General features: G+C 48.0%; 1 protein-coding gene across 12 annotated transcripts in view; it reads right to left on the bottom strand.

Moving 5' to 3' along the window:
• Positions 1 to 24474, bottom strand: part of syne1b (spectrin repeat containing, nuclear envelope 1b) — a 543459-nt gene that overhangs the window by 183638 nt on the left and 335347 nt on the right. For all 12 annotated transcript variants that reach the window (XM_059986320.1, XM_059986330.1, XM_059986328.1 and 9 more), the window contains one exon: positions 23532 to 23723. In XM_059986320.1, the coding sequence (XP_059842303.1) occupies positions 23532 to 23723 (192 nt within the window). The remainder of the gene's footprint in view (positions 1 to 23531; positions 23724 to 24474) is intronic.

Here is a 24474-nt window from a genome sequence, read left to right as displayed (position 1 = left end):
CAGTATACTGCGACCATCAGTAACAAACCCTGCAGTATACTGAAACCATCAGTAACAAACCCTGCAGTATACTGAAACCTACACTAACAGGCCCCGCAGTATACTGCGACCAAGAGTATACAGCAACCAACACTAACAGCCACCGCAGTATACTGCAACCAACAGCCTACTGCAAACAACACTAACAGCCCCCGCAGTATACTGCAACCAACAGTATACAGCAACCAACACTAACAGCCACCGCAGTATACTGCGACCAACAGTATACAGCAACCAACACTAACAGCCACCGCAGTATACTGCAACCAACACTAACAGCCACCGCAGTATACTGCGACCAACCGTATACAGCAACCAACACTAACAGCCACCGCAGTATACTGCGACCAACAGTATACAGCAACCAACACTAACAGCCACCGCAGTATACTGCAACCAACAGTATACTGCAACCAACAGCATACTGCAACCAACACTAACAGCCCCCGCAGTATACTGCAACCAACAGTATACTGCAAACAACACTAACAGGCCCCGCAGTATACTGCGACCAACAGTATACAGCAACCAACACTAACAGCCACCGCAGTATACTGCGACCAACAGTATACAGCAACCAACACTAACAGGCCCCGCAGTATACTGCAACCAACACTAACAGCCCTCGCAGTATACTGCAACCAACAGTATACTGCAAACAACACTAACAGGCCCCGCAATATACTGCAACTAACAGTAACAACCCTCGCAGTACACTGCAACCTACAGTATAATGCAACGAACAGTAGCAGCCCCAACAGTATACTACAACCATCAGTAACAAACCCTGCAGTATACTGAAACCTACACTAACAGGCCCCGCAGTATACTGCGACCAACAGTACACAGCAACCAACACTAACAGCAACCAACAGTATACTGCAAATAACACTAACAGCCCCTGCAGTATACTGCAACCAACAGTATATTGCAAACAACACTAACAGGCCCCGCAGTATACTGCAACTAACAGTAACAACCCTCGCAGTATACTGCGACCAACAGTATACAGCAACCAACACTAACAGCCACCGCAGTATACTGCGACCAACAGTATACAGCAACCAACACTAACAGCCACCGCAGTATACTGCAACCAACAGCATACTGCAAACAACACTAACAGCCCCCGCAGTATACTGCAACCAACACTAACAGCCACCGCAGTATACTGCGACCAACAGTATACAGCAACCAACACTAACAGCCCCCGCAGTATACTGCGACCAACAGTAACAAACCTCGCAGTATACAGCAACCAACACTAACAGCCACCGCAGTATACTGCAACCAACACTAACAGCCCCCGCAGTATACTGCAACCAACAGTAACAAACCTCGCAGTATACAGCAACCAACACTAACAGCCACCGCAGTATACTGCAACCAACAGTAACAGCCCCCGCAGTATACTGCAACCAACAGTAACAAACCTCGCAGTATACAGCAACCAACACTAACAGCCCCCGCAGTATTCTGTAACCAACAGTAACAAACCCTGCAGTATACTGCAACCAACACTAACAGCCCCCGCAGTATACTGCGACCAACAGTAACAAACCTCGCAGTATACAGCAACCAACACTAACAGCCACCGCAGTATACTGCAACCAACACTAACAGCCCCCACAGTATACTGCGACCAACAGTATACTGCAACCAACACTAACAGCCCCCGCAGTATACTGCAACCAACAGTATACTGCAACCAACAATAACAGGCCCCGCAGTATACTGCAACCAACAGTATACTGCAACCAACACTAACAGCCCCCGCAGTATACTGCAACCAACAGTATACTGCACCCAACACTAACAGGCCCCACAGTATACTGCAACCAACACTAACAGCCCCCGCAGTATACTGCAACCAACAGTATACAGCAACCAACACTAACAGCCCCCACAGTATACTGCGACCAACAGTATACTGCACCCAACAGCATACTACACTGAACAGTAACAATCCCGGCAGTATACTGCAACTAACAGTAACAACCCTCGCAGTATACTGCAACCTACAGTATAATGCAATGAACAGTAGCAGCCCCCACAGTATACTGCAACCATCAGTAACAAACCCTGCAGTATACAGCAACCTACACTAACAGGCCCCGCAGTATACTGCGACCAACAGTATACAGCAACCAACACTAACAGCCACCGCAGTATACTGCGACCAACAGTATACAGCAACCAACACTAACAGGCCCCGCAGTATACTGCAACCAACACTAACAGCCCCCACAGTATACTGCGACCAACAGCATTCTGCACCCAACACTAACAGTCCCTGCAGTGTACAGCAACCAACACTAACAGGCCCCGCAGTATACTGCAACCAACACTAACAGCCCCTGCAGTATACTGCAACCAACAGTATACTGCAACCAACACTAACAGGCCCCGCAGTATACTGCAACCAACACTAACAGGCCCCGCAGTATACTGCAACCAACACTAACAGCCCCCGCAGTATACTGCAACCAACAGTATACAGCAACCAACACTAACAGCCCCCACAGTATACTGCGACCAACAGTATACTGCACCCAACAGCATACTACACCGAACAGTAACAATCCCGGCAGTATACTGCAACCTACAGTATAATGCAATGAACAGTAGCAGCCCCCACAGTATACTGCAACCATCAGTAACAAACCCTGCAGTATACAGCAACCTACACTAACAGGCCCCGCAGTATACTGCGACCAACAGTATACAGCAACCAACACTAACAGGCCCCGCAGTATACTGCAACCAACACTAACAGCCCTCGCAGTATACTGCAACCAACAGTATACTGCAAACAACACTAACAGGCCCCGCAATATACTGCAACTAACAGTAACAACCCTCGCAGTACACTGCAACCAACAGTATAATGCAACGAACAGTAGCAGCCCCCACAGTGTGCTGCAACCATCAGTAACAAACCCTGCAGTATACTGCAACCTACACTAACAGGCCCCGCAGTATTCTGCAACCAACACTAACTGCCCCCACAGTATACTGCGACCAACAGTATTCTGCACCCAACAGCATACTACACTGAACAGTAACAATCCCCGCAGCATACTGCAACTAACAGTAACAACCCTCGCAGTACACTGCAACCTACAGTATAATGCAACGAACAGTAGCAGCCCCAACAGTATACTACAACCATCAGTAACAAACCCTGCAGTATACTGAAACCTACACTAACAGGCCCCGCAGTATACTGCGACCAACAGTACACAGCAACCAACACTAACAGCAACCAACAGTATACTGCAAATAACACTAACAGCCCCTGCAGTATACTGCAACCAACAGTATACTGCAACCAACACTAACAGCCCCCGCAGTATACTGCAACCAACAGTATACTGCAACCAACACTAACAGGCCCCGCAGTATACTGCAACTAACAGTAACAACCCTCGCAGTATACTGCGACCAACAGTATACAGCAACCAACACTAACAGCCACCGCAGTATACTGCGACCAACAGTATACAGCAACCAACACTAACAGCCACCGCAGTATACTGCAACCAACAGCATACTGCAAACAACACTAACAGCCCCCGCAGTATACTGCAACCAACACTAACAGCCACCGCAGTATACTGCGACCAACAGTATACAGCAACCAACACTAACAGCCCCCGCAGTATACTGCGACCAACAGTATACTGCAAACAACACTAACAGCCCCCGCAGTATACTGCAACCAACAGCATACTGCAACCAACACTAACAGCCCCCGCAGTATACTGCAACCAACAGTATACTGCAAACAACACTAACAGGCCCCGCAGTATACTGCGACCAACAGTATACAGCAACCAACACTAACAGGCCCCGCAGTATACTGCAACCAACACTAACAGCCCTCGCAGTATACTGCAACCAACAGTATACTGCAAACAACACTAACAGGCCCCGCAATATACTGCAACTAACAGTAACAACCCTCGCAGTATACTGCAACCAACAGTATACAGCAACCAACACTAACAGCCCCCACAGTATACTGCGACCAACAGTATACTGCACCCAACAGCATACTACACTGAACAGTAACAATCCCGGCAGTATACTGCAACTAACAGTAACAACCCTCGCAGTATACTGCAACCTACAGTATAATGCAATGAACAGTAGCAGCCCCCACAGTATACTGCAACCATCAGTAACAAACCCTGCAGTATACAGCAACCTACACTAACAGGCCCCGCAGTATACTGCGACCAACAGTATACAGCAACCAACACTAACAGCCACCGCAGTATACTGCGACCAACAGTATACTGTAACCAACACTAACAGCCCCTGCAGTATACTGCAACCAACAGTATACTGCAACCAACACTAACAGCCCCCGCAGTATACTGCAACCAACAGTATACTGCAACCAACACTAACAGGCCCCGCAGTATACTGCAACTAACAGTAACAACCCTCGCAGTATACTGCAACCTACACTACCAGGCCCCGCAGTATACTGCAACCAACACTAACAGCCCCCACAGTATACTGCGACCATCAGTAACAAACCCTGCAGTATACTGAAACCATCAGTAACAAACCCTGCAGTATACTGAAACCTACACTAACAGGCCCCGCAGTATACTGCGACCAAGAGTATACAGCAACCAACACTAACAGCCACCGCAGTATACTGCAACCAACAGCATACTGCAAACAACACTAACAGCCCCCGCAGTATACTGCAACCAACAGTATACAGCAACCAACACTAACAGCCACCGCAGTATACTGCGACCAACAGTATACAGCAACCAACACTAACAGCCACCGCAGTATACTGCAACCAACACTAACAGCCACCGCAGTATACTGCGACCAACCGTATACAGCAACCAACACTAACAGCCACCGCAGTATACTGCGACCAACAGTATACAGCAACCAACACTAACAGCCACCGCAGTATACTGCAACCAACAGTATACTGCAACCAACAGCATACTGCAACCAACACTAACAGCCCCCGCAGTATACTGCAACCAACAGTATACTGCAAACAACACTAACAGGCCCCGCAGTATACTGCGACCAACAGTATACAGCAACCAACACTAACAGCCACCGCAGTATACTGCGACCAACAGTATACAGCAACCAACACTAACAGGCCCCGCAGTATACTGCAACCAACACTAACAGCCCTCGCAGTATACTGCAACCAACAGTATACTGCAAACAACACTAACAGGCCCCGCAATATACTGCAACTAACAGTAACAACCCTCGCAGTACACTGCAACCTACAGTATAATGCAACGAACAGTAGCAGCCCCAACAGTATACTACAACCATCAGTAACAAACCCTGCAGTATACTGAAACCTACACTAACAGGCCCCGCAGTATACTGCGACCAACAGTACACAGCAACCAACACTAACAGCAACCAACAGTATACTGCAAATAACACTAACAGCCCCTGCAGTATACTGCAACCAACAGTATATTGCAAACAACACTAACAGGCCCCGCAGTATACTGCAACTAACAGTAACAACCCTCGCAGTATACTGCGACCAACAGTATACAGCAACCAACACTAACAGCCACCGCAGTATACTGCGACCAACAGTATACAGCAACCAACACTAACAGCCACCGCAGTATACTGCAACCAACAGCATACTGCAAACAACACTAACAGCCCCCGCAGTATACTGCAACCAACACTAACAGCCACCGCAGTATACTGCGACCAACAGTATACAGCAACCAACACTAACAGCCCCCGCAGTATACTGCGACCAACAGTAACAAACCTCGCAGTATACAGCAACCAACACTAACAGCCACCGCAGTATACTGCAACCAACACTAACAGCCCCCGCAGTATACTGCAACCAACAGTAACAAACCTCGCAGTATACAGCAACCAACACTAACAGCTCCCGCAGTATACTGCGACCAACAGTAACAGCCCCCGCAGTATACTGCAACCAACAGTAACAAACCTCGCAGTATACAGCAACCAACACTAACAGCCCCCGCAGTATTCTGTAACCAACAGTAACAAACCCTGCAGTATACTGCAACCAACACTAACAGCCCCCGCAGTATACTGCGACCAACAGTAACAAACCTCGCAGTATACAGCAACCAACACTAACAGCCACCGCAGTATACTGCAACCAACACTAACAGCCCCCACAGTATACTGCGACCAACAGTATACTGCAACCAACACTAACAGCCCCCGCAGTATACTGCAACCAACAGTATACTGCAACCAACAATAACAGGCCCCGCAGTATACTGCAACCAACAGTATACTGCAACCAACACTAACAGCCCCCGCAGTATACTGCAACCAACAGTATACTGCACCCAACACTAACAGGCCCCACAGTATACTGCAACCAACACTAACAGCCCCCGCAGTATACTGCAACCAACAGTATACAGCAACCAACACTAACAGCCCCCACAGTATACTGCGACCAACAGTATACTGCACCCAACAGCATACTACACTGAACAGTAACAATCCCGGCAGTATACTGCAACTAACAGTAACAACCCTCGCAGTATACTGCAACCTACAGTATAATGCAATGAACAGTAGCAGCCCCCACAGTATACTGCAACCATCAGTAACAAACCCTGCAGTATACAGCAACCTACACTAACAGGCCCCGCAGTATACTGCGACCAACAGTATACAGCAACCAACACTAACAGCCACCGCAGTATACTGCGACCAACAGTATACAGCAACCAACACTAACAGGCCCCGCAGTATACTGCAACCAACACTAACAGCCCCCACAGTATACTGCGACCAACAGCATTCTGCACCCAACACTAACAGTCCCTGCAGTGTACAGCAACCAACACTAACAGGCCCCGCAGTATACTGCAACCAACACTAACAGCCCCTGCAGTATACTGCAACCAACAGTATACTGCAACCAACACTAACAGGCCCCGCAGTATACTGCAACCAACACTAACAGGCCCCGCAGTATACTGCAACCAACACTAACAGCCCCCGCAGTATACTGCAACCAACAGTATACAGCAACCAACACTAACAGCCCCCACAGTATACTGCGACCAACAGTATACTGCACCCAACAGCATACTACACCGAACAGTAACAATCCCGGCAGTATACTGCAACCTACAGTATAATGCAATGAACAGTAGCAGCCCCCACAGTATACTGCAACCATCAGTAACAAACCCTGCAGTATACAGCAACCTACACTAACAGGCCCCGCAGTATACTGCGACCAACAGTATACAGCAACCAACACTAACAGCCACCGCAGTATACTGCGACCAACAGTATACAGCAACCAACACTAACAGCCACCGCAGTATACTGCAACCAACAGTATACTGCAAACAACACTAACAGCCCCCGCAGTATACTGCAACCAACAGTATACTGCAACCAACAGCATACTGCAACCAACACTAACAGCCCCCACAGTATACTGCAAACAACACTAACAGGCCCCGCAGTATACTGCGACCAACAGTATACAGCAACCAACACTAACAGCCACCGCAGTATACTGCGACCAACAGTATACAGCAACCAACACTAACAGGCCCCGCAGTATACTGCAACCAACACTAACAGCCCCCACAGTATACTGCGACCAACAGCATTCTGCACCCAACACTAACAGTCCCTGCTGTATACAGCAACCAACACTAACAGGCCCCGCAGTATACTGCAACCAACACTAACAGTCCCTGCAGTATACAGCAACCAACACTAACAGGCCCCGCAGTATACTGCAACCAACACTAACAGCCCCTGCAGTATACTGCAACCAACACTAACAGGCCCCGCAGTATACTGCAACCAACACTAACAGCCCCCGCAGTATACTGCGACCAACAGTATACTGCACCCAACAGCATACTACACCGAACAGTAACAATCACGGCAGTATACTGCAACCTACAGTATAATGCAATGAACAGTAGCAGCCCCCACAGTATACTGCAACCATCAGTAACAAACCCTGCAGTATACAGCAACCTACACTAACAGGCCCCGCAGTATACTGCAACCAACAGTATACTGCAACCAACACTAACAGCCCCCGCAGTATACTGCAACCAACACTAACGGGCCGCGCAGTATACTGCAACCAACACTAACAGTCCCCACAGTATACTGCGACCAACATTATACTGCACCCAACACAATACTACACCGAACAGTAACAATCCCCGCAGTATACTGCAAATTACAGTAACAACCCTCGCAGTATACTGCAACCTACAGTATAATGCAACGAACAGTAGCAGCCCCCACAGTATACTGCAACGATCAGTAACAAACCCTGCAGTATACTGCAACCTACACTAACAGGCCCCGCAGTATACAGCGACCAACAGTATACAGCAACCAACACTAACAGCCACCGCAGTATACTGCAACCAACAGTATACTGCAACCAACACTTAACAGCCCCGCAGTATACTGCGACCAACAGTATACAGCAACCAACACTAACAGCCCCCGCAGTATACTGCAACCAACAGTATACTGCAACCAACACTAACAGCCCCCGCAGTATACTGCAACTAACAGTAACAACCCTCGCAGTACACTGCAACCAACAGTATACTGCAACCAACACTAACAGGCCCCGCAGTATACTGCAACTAACAGTAACAACCCTCGCAGTACACTGCAACCAACAGTATAATGCAACGAACAGTAGCAGGCCCCACAGTATACTGCAACCATCAGTAACAAACCCTGCAGTATACTGCAACCTACACTAACAGCCCCCACAGTATACTGCGACCATCAGTAACAAACCCTGCAGTATACTGAAACCATCAGTAACAAACCCTGCAGTATACTGAAACCTACACTAACAGGCCCCGCAGTATACTGCGACCAAGAGTATACAGCAACCAACACTAACAGCCACCGCAGTATACTGCGACCAACAGTATACAGCAACCAACACTAACAGCCACCGCAGTATACTGCAACCAACACTAACAGCCACCGCAGTATACTGCGACCAACCGTATACTGCAAACAACACTAACAGCCCTCGCAGTATACTGCAACCAACAGTATACTGCAAACAACACTAACAGGCCCCGCAATATACTGCAACTAACAGTAACAACCCTCGCAGTATACTGCAACCAACAGTATACAGCAACCAACACTAACAGCCCCCACAGTATACTGCGACCAACAGTATACTGCACCCAACAGCATACTACACTGAACAGTAACAATCCCGGCAGTATACTGCAACTAACAGTAACAACCCTCGCAGTATACTGCAACCTACAGTATAATGCAATGAACAGTAGCAGCCCCCACAGTATACTGCAACCATCAGTAACAAACCCTGCAGTATACAGCAACCTACACTAACAGGCCCCGCAGTATACTGCGACCAACAGTATACAGCAACCAACACTAACAGCCACCGCAGTATACTGCGACCAACAGTATACTGCAACCAACACTAACAGCCCCTGCAGTATACTGCAACCAACAGTATACTGCAACCAACACTAACAGCCCCCGCAGTATACTGCAACCAACAGTATACTGCAACCAACACTAACAGGCCCCGCAGTATACTGCAACTAACAGTAACAACCCTCGCAGTATACTGCAACCTACACTACCAGGCCCCGCAGTATACTGCAACCAACACTAACAGCCCCCACAGTATACTGCGACCATCAGTAACAAACCCTGCAGTATACTGAAACCATCAGTAACAAACCCTGCAGTATACTGAAACCTACACTAACAGGCCCCGCAGTATATTGCGACCAAGAGTATACAGCAACCAACACTAACAGCCACCGCAGTATACTGCGACCAACAGTATACAGCAACCAACACTAACAGCCACCGCAGTATACTGCAACCAACACTAACAGCCACCGCAGTATACTGCGACCAACCGTATACAGCAACCAACACTAACAGCCACCGCAGTATACTGCGACCAACAGTATACAGCAACCAACACTAACAGCCACCGCAGTATACTGCAACCAACAGTATACTGCAAACAACACTAACAGCCCCCGCAGTATACTGCAACCAACAGTATACTGCAACCAACAGCATACTGCAACCAACACTAACAGCCCCCGCAGTATACTGCAACCAACAGTATACTGCAAACAACACTAACAGGCCCCGCAGTTTACTGCGACCAACAGTATACAGCAACCAACACTAACAGCCACCGCAGTATACTGCGACCAACAGTATACAGCAACCAACACTAACAGGCCCCGCAGTATACTGCAACCAACACTAACAGCCCTCGCAGTATACTGCAACCAACAGTATACTGCAAACAACACTAACAGGCCCCGCAATATACTGCAACTAACAGTAACAACCCTCGCAGTACACTGCAACCAACAGTATAATGCAACGAACAGTAGCAGCCCCCACAGTGTGCTGCAACCATCAGTAACAAACCCTGCAGTATACTGCAACCTACACTAACAGGCCCCGCAGTATTCTGCAACCAACACTAACTGCCCCCACAGTATACTGCGACCAACAGTATTCTGCACCCAACAGCATACTACACTGAACAGTAACAATCCCCGCAGCATACTGCAACTAACAGTAACAACCCTCGCAGTACACTGCAACCTACAGTATAATGCAACGAACAGTAGCAGCCCCAACAGTATACTACAACCATCAGTAACAAACCCTGCAGTATACTGAAACCTACACTAACAGGCCCCGCAGTATACTGCGACCAACAGTACACAGCAACCAACACTAACAGCAACCAACAGTATACTGCAAATAACACTAACAGCCCCTGCAGTATACTGCAACCAACAGTATACTGCAACCAACACTAACAGCCCCCGCAGTATACTGCAACCAACAGTATACTGCAACCAACACTAACAGGCCCCGCAGTATACTGCAACTAACAGTAACAACCCTCGCAGTATACTGCGACCAACAGTATACAGCAACCAACACTAACAGCCACCGCAGTATACTGCGACCAACAGTATACAGCAACCAACACTAACAGCCACCGCAGTATACTGCAACCAACAGCATACTGCAAACAACACTAACAGCCCCCGCAGTATACTGCAACCAACACTAACAGCCACCGCAGTATACTGCGACCAACAGTATACAGCAACCAACACTAACAGCCCCCGCAGTATACTGCGACCAACAGTATACTGCAAACAACACTAACAGCCCCCGCAGTATACTGCAACCAACAGCATACTGCAACCAACAGCATACTGCAACCAACACTAACAGCCCCCGCAGTATACTGCAACCAACAGTATACTGCAAACAACACTAACAGGCCCCGCAGTATACTGCGACCAACAGTATACAGCAACCAACACTAACAGGCCCCGCAGTATACTGCAACCAACACTAACAGCCCTCGCAGTATACTGCAACCAACAGTATACTGCAAACAACACTAACAGGCCCCGCAATATACTGCAACTAACAGTAACAACCCTCGCAGTATACTGCAACCAACAGTATACAGCAACCAACACTAACAGCCCCCACAGTATACTGCGACCAACAGTATACTGCACCCAACAGCATACTACACTGAACAGTAACAATCCCGGCAGTATACTGCAACTAACAGTAACAACCCTCGCAGTATACTGCAACCTACAGTATAATGCAATGAACAGTAGCAGCCCCCACAGTATACTGCAACCATCAGTAACAAACCCTGCAGTATACAGCAACCTACACTAACAGGCCCCGCAGTATACTGCGACCAACAGTATACAGCAACCAACACTAACAGCCACCGCAGTATACTGCGACCAACAGTATACTGTAACCAACACTAACAGCCCCTGCAGTATACTGCAACCAACAGTATACTGCAACCAACACTAACAGCCCCCGCAGTATACTGCAACCAACAGTATACTGCAACCAACACTAACAGGCCCCGCAGTATACTGCAACTAACAGTAACAACCCTCGCAGTATACTGCAACCTACACTACCAGGCCCCGCAGTATACTGCAACCAACACTAACAGCCCCCACAGTATACTGCGACCATCAGTAACAAACCCTGCAGTATACTGAAACCATCAGTAACAAACCCTGCAGTATACTGAAACCTACACTAACAGGCCCCGCAGTATACTGCGACCAAGAGTATACAGCAACCAACACTAACAGCCACCGCAGTATACTGCAACCAACAGCCTACTGCAAACAACACTAACAGCCCCCGCAGTATACTGCAACCAACAGTATACAGCAACCAACACTAACAGCCACCGCAGTATACTGCGACCAACAGTATACAGCAACCAACACTAACAGCCACCGCAGTATACTGCAACCAACACTAACAGCCACCGCAGTATACTGCGACCAACCGTATACAGCAACCAACACTAACAGCCACCGCAGTATACTGCGACCAACAGTATACAGCAACCAACACTAACAGCCACCGCAGTATACTGCAACCAACAGTATACTGCAACCAACAGCATACTGCAACCAACACTAACAGCCCCCGCAGTATACTGCAACCAACAGTATACTGCAAACAACACTAACAGGCCCCGCAGTATACTGCGACCAACAGTATACAGCAACCAACACTAACAGCCACCGCAGTATACTGCGACCAACAGTATACAGCAACCAACACTAACAGGCCCCGCAGTATACTGCAACCAACACTAACAGCCCTCGCAGTATACTGCAACCAACAGTATACTGCAAACAACACTAACAGGCCCCGCAATATACTGCAACTAACAGTAACAACCCTCGCAGTACACTGCAACCTACAGTATAATGCAACGAACAGTAGCAGCCCCAACAGTATACTACAACCATCAGTAACAAACCCTGCAGTATACTGAAACCTACACTAACAGGCCCCGCAGTATACTGCGACCAACAGTACACAGCAACCAACACTAACAGCAACCAACAGTATACTGCAAATAACACTAACAGCCCCTGCAGTATACTGCAACCAACAGTATATTGCAAACAACACTAACAGGCCCCGCAGTATACTGCAACTAACAGTAACAACCCTCGCAGTATACTGCGACCAACAGTATACAGCAACCAACACTAACAGCCACCGCAGTATACTGCGACCAACAGTATACAGCAACCAACACTAACAGCCACCGCAGTATACTGCAACCAACAGCATACTGCAAACAACACTAACAGCCCCCGCAGTATACTGCAACCAACACTAACAGCCACCGCAGTATACTGCGACCAACAGTATACAGCAACCAACACTAACAGCCCCCGCAGTATACTGCGACCAACAGTAACAAACCTCGCAGTATACAGCAACCAACACTAACAGCCACCGCAGTATACTGCAACCAACACTAACAGCCCCCGCAGTATACTGCAACCAACAGTAACAAACCTCGCAGTATACAGCAACCAACACTAACAGCCACCGCAGTATACTGCAACCAACAGTAACAGCCCCCGCAGTATACTGCAACCAACAGTAACAAACCTCGCAGTATACAGCAACCAACACTAACAGCCCCCGCAGTATTCTGTAACCAACAGTAACAAACCCTGCAGTATACTGCAACCAACACTAACAGCCCCCGCAGTATACTGCGACCAACAGTAACAAACCTCGCAGTATACAGCAACCAACACTAACAGCCACCGCAGTATACTGCAACCAACACTAACAGCCCCCACAGTATACTGCGACCAACAGTATACTGCAACCAACACTAACAGCCCCCGCAGTATACTGCAACCAACAGTATACTGCAACCAACAATAACAGGCCCCGCAGTATACTGCAACCAACAGTATACTGCAACCAACACTAACAGCCCCCGCAGTATACTGCAACCAACAGTATACTGCACCCAACACTAACAGGCCCCACAGTATACTGCAACCAACACTAACAGCCCCCGCAGTATACTGCAACCAACAGTATACAGCAACCAACACTAACAGCCCCCACAGTATACTGCGACCAACAGTATACTGCACCCAACAGCATACTACACTGAACAGTAACAATCCCGGCAGTATACTGCAACTAACAGTAACAACCCTCGCAGTATACTGCAACCTACAGTATAATGCAATGAACAGTAGCAGCCCCCACAGTATACTGCAACCATCAGTAACAAACCCTGCAGTATACAGCAACCTACACTAACAGGCCCCGCAGTATACTGCGACCAACAGTATACAGCAACCAACACTAACAGCCACCGCAGTATACTGCGACCAACAGTATACAGCAACCAACACTAACAGGCCCCGCAGTATACTGCAACCAACACTAACAGCCCCCACAGTATACTGCGACCAACAGCATTCTGCACCCAACACTAACAGTCCCTGCAGTGTACAGCAACCAACACTAACAGGCCCCGCAGTATACTGCAACCAACACTAACAGCCCCTGCAGTATACTGCAACCAACAGTATACTGCAACCAACACTAACAGGCCCCGCAGTATACTGCAACCAACACTAACAGGCCCCGCAGTATACTGCAACCAACACTAACAGCCCCCGCAGTATACTGCAACCAACAGTATACAGCAACCAACACTAACAGCCCCCACAGTATACTGCGACCAACAGTATACTGCACCCAACAGCATACTACACCGAACAGTAACAATCCCGGCAGTATACTGCAACCTACAGTATAATGCAATGAACAGTAGCAGCCCCCACAGTATACTGCAACCATCAGTAACAAACCCTGCAGTATACAGCAACCTACACTAACAGGCCCCGCAGTATACTGCGACCAACAGTATACAGCAACCAACACTAACAGGCCCCGCAGTATACTGCAACCAACACTAACAGCCCTCGCAGTATACTGCAACCAACAGTATACTGCAAACAACACTAACAGGCCCCGCAATATACTGCAACTAACAGTAACAACCCTCGCAGTACACTGCAACCAACAGTATAATGCAACGAACAGTAGCAGCCCCCACAGTGTGCTGCAACCATCAGTAACAAACCCTGCAGTATACTGCAACCTACACTAACAGGCCCCGCAGTATTCTGCTACCAACACTAACTGCCCCCACAGTATACTGCGACCAACAGTATTCTGCACCCAACAGCATACTACACTGAACAGTAACAATCCCCGCAGCATACTGCAACTAACAGTAACAACCCTCGCAGTACACTGCAACCTACAGTATAATGCAACGAACAGTAGCAGCCCCAACAGTATACTACAACCATCAGTAACAAACCCTGCAGTATACTGAAACCTACACTAACAGGCCCCGCAGTATACTGCGACCAACAGTACACAGCAACCAACACTAACAGCAACCAACAGTATACTGCAAATAACACTAACAGCCCCTGCAGTATACTGCAACCAACAGTATACTGCAACCAACACTAACAGCCCCCGCAGTATACTGCAACCAACAGTATACTGCAACCAACACTAACAGGCCCCGCAGTATACTGCAACTAACAGTAACAACCCTCGCAGTATACTGCGACCAACAGTATACAGCAACCAACACTAACAGCCACCGCAGTATACTGCGACCAACAGTATACAGCAACCAACACTAACAGCCACCGCAGTATACTGCAACCAACAGCATACTGCAAACAACACTAACAGCCCCCGCAGTATACTGCAACCAACACTAACAGCCACCGCAGTATACTGCGACCAACAGTATACAGCAACCAACACTAACAGCCCCCGCAGTATACTGCGACCAACAGTATACTGCAAACAACACTAACAGCCCCCGCAGTATACTGCAACCAACAGCATACTGCAACCAACAGCATACTGCAACCAACACTAACAGCCCCCGCAGTATACTGCAACCAACAGTATACTGCAAACAACACTAACAGGCCCCGCAGTATACTGCGACCAACAGTATACAGCAACCAACACTAACAGGCCCCGCAGTATACTGCAACCAACACTAACAGCCCTCGCAGTATACTGCAACCAACAGTATACTGCAAACAACACTAACAGGCCCCGCAATATACTGCAACTAACAGTAACAACCCTCGCAGTATACTGCAACCAACAGTATACAGCAACCAACACTAACAGCCCCCACAGTATACTGCGACCAACAGTATACTGCACCCAACAGCATACTACACTGAACAGTAACAATCCCGGCAGTATACTGCAACTAACAGTAACAACCCTCGCAGTATACTGCAACCTACAGTATAATGCAATGAACAGTAGCAGCCCCCACAGTATACTGCAACCATCAGTAACAAACCCTGCAGTATACAGCAACCTACACTAACAGGCCCCGCAGTATACTGCGACCAACAGTATACAGCAACCAACACTAACAGCCACCGCAGTATACTGCGACCAACAGTATACTGTAACCAACACTAACAGCCCCTGCAGTATACTGCAACCAACAGTATACTGCAACCAACACTAACAGCCCCCGCAGTATACTGCAACCAACAGTATACTGCAACCAACACTAACAGGCCCCGCAGTATACTGCAACTAACAGTAACAACCCTCGCAGTATACTGCAACCTACACTACCAGGCCCCGCAGTATACTGCAACCAACACTAACAGCCCCCACAGTATACTGCGACCATCAGTAACAAACCCTGCAGTATACTGAAACCATCAGTAACAAACCCTGCAGTATACTGAAACCTACACTAACAGGCCCCGCAGTATACTGCGACCAAGAGTATACAGCAACCAACACTAACAGCCACCGCAGTATACTGCAACCAACAGCATACTGCAAACAACACTAACAGCCCCCGCAGTATACTGCAACCAACAGTATACAGCAACCAACACTAACAGCCACCGCAGTATACTGCGACCAACAGTATACAGCAACCAACACTAACAGCCACCGCAGTATACTGCAACCAACACTAACAGCCACCGCAGTATACTGCGACCAACCGTATACAGCAACCAACACTAACAGCCACCGCAGTATACTGCGACCAACAGTATACAGCAACCAACACTAACAGCCACCGCAGTATACTGCAACCAACAGTATACTGCAACCAACAGCATACTGCAACCAACACTAACAGCCCCCGCAGTATACTGCAACCAACAGTATACTGCAAACAACACTAACAGGCCCCGCAGTATACTGCGACCAACAGTATACAGCAACCAACACTAACAGCCACCGCAGTATACTGCGACCAACAGTATACAGCAACCAACACTAACAGGCCCCGCAGTATACTGCAACCAACACTAACAGCCCTCGCAGTATACTGCAACCAACAGTATACTGCAAACAACACTAACAGGCCCCGCAATATACTGCAACTAACAGTAACAACCCTCGCAGTACACTGCAACCTACAGTATAATGCAACGAACAGTAGCAGCCCCAACAGTATACTACAACCATCAGTAACAAACCCTGCAGTATACTGAAACCTACACTAACAGGCCCCGCAGTATACTGCGACCAACAGTACACAGCAACCAACACTAACAGCAACCAACAGTATACTGCAAATAACACTAACAGCCCCTGCAGTATACTGCAACCAACAGTATATTGCAAACAACACTAACAGGCCCCGCAGTATACTGCAACTAACAGTAACAACCCTCGCAGTATACTGCGACCAACAGTATACAGCAACCAACACTAACAGCCACCGCAGTATACTGCGACCAACAGTATACAGCAACCAACACTAACAGCCACCGCAGTATACTGCAACCAACAGCATACTGCAAACAACACTAACAGCCCCCGCAGTATACTGCAACCAACACTAACAGCCACCGCAGTATACTGCGACCAACAGTATACAGCAACCAACACTAACAGCCCCCGCAGTATACTGCGACCAACAGTAACAAACCTCGCAGTATACAGCAACCAACACTAACAGCCACCGCAGTATACTGCAACCAACACTAACAGCCCCCGCAGTATACTGCAACCAACAGTAACAAACCTCGCAGTATACAGCAACCAACACTAACAGCTCCCGCAGTATACTGCGACCAACAGTAACAGCCCCCGCAGTATACTGCAACCAACAGTAACAAACCTCGCAGTATACAGCAACCAACACTAACAGCCCCCGCAGTATTCTGTAACCAACAGTAACAAACCCTGCAGTATACTGCAACCAACACTAACAGCCCCCGCAGTATACTGCGACCAACAGTAACAAACCTCGCAGTATACAGCAACCAACACTAACAGCCACCGCAGTATACTGCAACCAACACTAACAGCCCCCACAGTATACTGCGACCAACAGTATACTGCAACCAACACTAACAGCCCCCGCAGTATACTGCAACCAACAGTATACTGCAACCAACAATAACAGGCCCCGCAGTATACTGCAACCAACAGTATACTGCAACCAACACTAACAGCCCCCGCAGTATACTGCAACCAACAGTATACTGCACCCAACACTAACAGGCCCCACAGTATACTGCAACCAACACTAACAGCCCCCGCAGTATACTGCAACCAACAGTATACAGCAACCAACACTAACAGCCCCCACAGTATACTGCGACCAACAGTATACTGCACCCAACAGCATACTACACTGAACAGTAACAATCCCGGCAGTATACTGCAACTAACAGTAACAACCCTCGCAGTATACTGCAACCTACAGTATAATGCAATGAACAGTAGCAGCCCCCACAGTATACTGCAACCATCAGTAACAAACCCTGCAGTATACAGCAACCTACACTAACAGGCCCCGCAGTATACTGCGACCAACAGTATACAGCAACCAACACTAACAGCCACCGCAGTATACTGCGACCAACAGTATACAGCAACCAACACTAACAGGCCCCGCAGTATACTGCAACCAACACTAACAGCCCCCACAGTATACTGCGACCAACAGCATTCTGCACCCAACACTAACAGTCCCTGCAGTGTACAGCAACCAACACTAACAGGCCCCGCAGTATACTGCAACCAACACTAACAGCCCCTGCAGTATACTGCAACCAACAGTATACTGCAACCAACACTAACAGGCCCCGCAGTATACTGCAACCAACACTAACAGGCCCCGCAGTATACTGCAACCAACACTAACAGCCCCCGCAGTATACTGCAACCAACAGTATACAGCAACCAACACTAACAGCCCCCACAGTATACTGCGACCAACAGTATACTGCACCCAACAGCATACTACACCGAACAGTAACAATCCCGGCAGTATACTGCAACCTACAGTATAATGCAATGAACAGTAGCAGCCCCCACAGTATACTGCAACCATCAGTAACAAACCCTGCAGTATACAGCAACCTACACTAACAGGCCCCGCAGTATACTGCGACCAACAGTATACAGCAACCAACACTAACAGCCACCGCAGTATACTGCGACCAACAGTATACAGCAACCAACACTAACAGCCACCGCAGTATACTGCAACCAACAGTATACTGCAAACAACACTAACAGCCCCCGCAGTATACTGCAACCAACAGTATACTGCAACCAACAGCATACTGCAACCAACACTAACAGCCCCCACAGTATACTGCAAACAACACTAACAGGCCCCGCAGTATACTGCGACCAACAGTATACAGCAACCAACACTAACAGCCACCGCAGTATACTGCGACCAACAGTATACAGCAACCAACACTAACAGGCCCCGCAGTATACTGCAACCAACACTAACAGCCCCCACAGTATACTGCGACCAACAGCATTCTGCACCCAACACTAACAGTCCCTGCTGTATACAGCAACCAACACTAACAGGCCCCGCAGTATACTGCAACCAACACTAACAGTCCCTGCAGTATACAGCAACCAACACTAACAGGCCCCGCAGTATACTGCAACCAACACTAACAGCCCCTGCAGTATACTGCAACCAACACTAACAGGCCCCGCAGTATACTGCAACCAACACTAACAGCCCCCGCAGTATACTGCGACCAACAGTATACTGCACCCAACAGCATACTACACCGAACAGTAACAATCACGGCAGTATACTGCAACCTACAGTATAATGCAATGAACAGTAGCAGCCCCCACAGTATACTGCAACCATCAGTAACAAACCCTGCAGTATACAGCAACCTACACTAACAGGCCCCGCAGTATACTGCGACCAACAGTATACAGCAACCAACACTAACAGCCACCGCAGTATACTGCGACCAACAGTATACAGCAACCAACACTAACAGCCACCGCAGTATACTGCAACCAACAGCATACTGCAAACAACACTAACAGCCCCCGCAGTATACTGCAACCAACACTAACAGCCACCGCAGTATACTGCGACCAACAGTATACAGCAACCAACACTAACAGCCACCGCAGTATACTGCGACCAACAGTATACAGCAACCAACACTAACAGGCCCCGCAGTATACTGCAACCAACACTAACAGCCCCCACAGTATACTGCGACCAACAGCATTCTGCACCCAACACTAACAGTCCCTGCTGTATACAGCAACCAACACTAACAGGCCCCGCAGTATACTGCAACCAACACTAACAGTCCCTGCAGTATACAGCAACCAACACTAACAGGCCCCGCAGTATACTGCAACCAACACTAACAGCCCCTGCAGTATACTGCAACCAACAGTATACTGCAACCAACACTAACAGGCCCCGCAGTATACTGCAACCAACACTAACAGCCCCCGCAGTATACTGCGACCAACAGTATACTGCACCCAACAGCATACTACACCGAACAGTAACAATCACGGCAGTATACTGCAACCTACAGTATAATGCAATGAACAGTAGCAGCCCCCACAGTATACTGCAACCATCAGTAACAAACCCTGCAGTATACAGCAACCTACACTAACAGGCCCCGCAGTATACTGCGACCAACAGTATACAGCAACCAACACTAACAGCCACCGCAGTATACTGCGACCAACAGTATACAGCAACCAACACTAACAGCCACCGCAGTATACTGCAACCAACAGTATACTGCAAACAACACTAACAGCCCCCGCAGTATACTGCAACCAACAGTATACTGCAACCAACAGCATACTGCAACCAACACTAACAGCCCCCGCAGTATACTGCAACCAACAGTTTACTGCAAACAACACTAACAGCCCCCGCAGTATACTGCAACCAACACTAACAGCCCCCACAGTATACTGCGACCAACAGCATACTGCACCCAACAGCATACTACACAGAACAGTAACAATCCCCGCAGTATACTGCAACTAACAGTAACAACCCTCACAGTATACTGCAACCATCAGTAACAAACCCCGCAATATACTGCAACCAACAGTATAATGCAACGAACAGTAACAGCCCCCGCAGTATATTGCAACCAACACTAACAGTCCCCGCAGTATACTGCAACCAACACTAACAGTCCCCGCAGTATACTGCAAACTACCGTATACTGCACGCAACAGTAACAACCCCCGCAGAATACTGCAAACAACAGTAACAACCCCCGCAGTATACTGCAAACAACAGTAACAACCCCCACAGTTTACTACAATCATCAGTAACAATCCCCGCAGTATACTACACCCAACAATAACAACCCCCACAGTATACTGCAACCAACCATTTTGTGTACCCAACAGTAACAACCCCCGCAGTATACTGCAACTAACAGAAACAACCCTCGCAGTATACTGCAACAAGCAGTAACAACCCCTGCAGTATACTGTACACAATAATATACTTCACTCAAACAGTAACAACCCCCGCAGAATATTGCGACCAACGGTAACAACCCCTGCAGTATACTGCAACCAGCAGTAAAAACCCCCGCAGTTTACTGCAACCAACAGTAACAACCCCCGCAATATAGTGCAACCAACAGTATAATGCAACGAAAAGTAACAGCCCCCGCAGTACACTGCAACCATCAGTAACAAACCCTGCAGTATACTGCAACCAACACTAACAGCCCCCGCAGTATACTGCAACTATCAGTAACAAACCCTGCAGTATTCTGCAACCAATAGTAACAACCCCCACATTATACTGCACCCAACAGCATACTACACCGAACAGTAACAATCCCCGCAGTATACTGCAACCATCATTAACAACCCCCACAGTATACTGGAACCATCAGTAACAACCCCCGCAGCATACTGCAACCAACAGTAACAACCCCCGCAGTATACTGCAACCAGCAGTAACAACCCCCGCAGTATACTGCAACCAGCAGTAACAACCCCCGCAGTATACTGTACCGAACAGTACACTTCACTCAAACAGTAACAACCCCCGCAGTATACTGCAACCAACAGTAACAAACCCCACAGTATACTGTACCGAACAGTACACTTCACTCAAACAGTAACAACTCCCGCAGTATACTGCAACCAACCGTAACAACCCCCAGTATACTGCAACCAACAGTAATAACACCCGCAATATACTGCATCCAACAGTAACAACCCCCGCAGTATACTGCACCCAACAGTAACAACCCCGCAGTATACTACACTCAACAGTATACTGCATCCAACAGTAACAACCCCCGCAGTATACTGTACCGAACAGTACACTTCACTCAAACAGTAAGAACTCCCGCAGTATACGGCAACCAACCGTAACAACCCCCAGTATACTGCATCCAACAGTAATAACACCCGCAATATACTGCATCCAACAGTAACAACCCCCGCAGTATACTGCAACCAACAGTAACAACCCCGCAGTATACTGCACCCAACAGTAACAACCCCCAGTATACTGCATCCAACAGTAATAACACCCGCAATATACTGCATCCAACAGTAACAACCCCGCAGTATACTGTACCGAACAGTACACTTCACTCAAACAGTAAGAACTCCCGCAGTATACGGCAACCAACCGTAACAACCCCCAGTATACTGCATCCAACAGTAATAACACCCGCAATATACTGCATCCAACAGTAACAACCCCCGCAGTATACTGCAACCAACAGTAACAACCCCGCAGTATACTGCACCCAACCGTAACAACCCCCAGTATACTGCATCCAACAGTAATAACACCCGCAATATACTGCATCCAACAGTAACAACCCCCGCAGTATACTGCAACCAACAGTAACAACCCCGCAGTATACTGCACCCAACAGTAACAACCCCGCAGTATACAACCAACAGTAACAACCCCCGCAGTATACTGCACTCAGCAGTAACATGGGTCTGATAGAAACAGCCCCACTACTATACTGCACTCAGCAGTAACATGGGTCTGATAGAAACAGCCCCACTACTATACTGCACTCAGCAGTAACATGGGTCTGATAGAAACAGCCCCACTACTATACTGCACTCAGCAGTAACATGGGTCTGATAGAAACAGCCCCACTACTATACTGCACCCAGCAGTAACGGCCCCAGCAGAAACAAGGGTATGGTAGAAACAGCCTTACTTTAATACTGATCCGTCTGTCCTGCAGCATCTTCTGCAGCTCCACCAGGCTTCCCTTCAAATTCTGGAGTTTCTCAGTCAGATGCTCAGCTTGCTCTCGCGTCTGGGGCTTCCCTTCCAAGAGCAGGTTCTCGCTGTTCACAGAGAGCTCGGAAACAGAGGCTACTTTACGCTCAATCTCCATCAGGATGTTCTGCAGCAGAAGAGGAAGTGAAGCAAGTCCATCAGTTTTCCAATGGACAAGGAATCAAAAAATCACATTCCACACCTCACCCCCACTTCCCAAGGTTCAATAGTCATTATACTTCACAGCTGATCTGATACATGTCTTACAATCAGCCTTACTCATTCTTGTGATGTGGTGGCACCCTGCGTCACTTGTTGTCGGGCTGCCTTGGCCAACATCCTTCCTATACTCAAACCAGAGAAGCTAGTTGGTATCACGTCCCATATCGTGAGGGCCCAATCCACACAAAGAGCTTGCTGCATTCCCTACTCTACAAAGTAACTACACTTCTAAATTGTACTCATTGGTCATCAAGCAATTCATTACATTGCAAGCAAATATTTATGCAGTCCTTTCCTTCATGGATTAACCCAATGGAGGAAAGTTCATTGTGACTGCAATGGATAATTCCTCTTGGCCAATTCCAGCAATGGAGGAAATACCCACAGTAACTGCTCATCATTTATAAGCACAATTGTGCAAAATATCCAGCCAAGCTCACATAGGCAGACAGAGGTCCCAAGTGGTAACATTATCAACTTTAAGTACCCTTTCTTAGCCAATGAGTGTGAAGATGTAAAAAATCTAAGTGAATTCTGTCATGCAGAGGGATTACTTGAGAACTGAGGCCACAGTTCTCCTCAGATGTAAACCTAAATAAATACACAACACTTCTCAGAGAAAAGCAAGACAGATCTTTGGTGATGCTACTGCATTT

The sequence above is a fragment of the Hypanus sabinus genome, chromosome 12, assembly GCF_030144855.1.
Source record: "Hypanus sabinus isolate sHypSab1 chromosome 12, sHypSab1.hap1, whole genome shotgun sequence".
NCBI lineage: Eukaryota > Metazoa > Chordata > Chondrichthyes > Myliobatiformes > Dasyatidae > Hypanus > Hypanus sabinus.
This window is presented reverse-complemented; position numbering and strand designations above follow the sequence as displayed.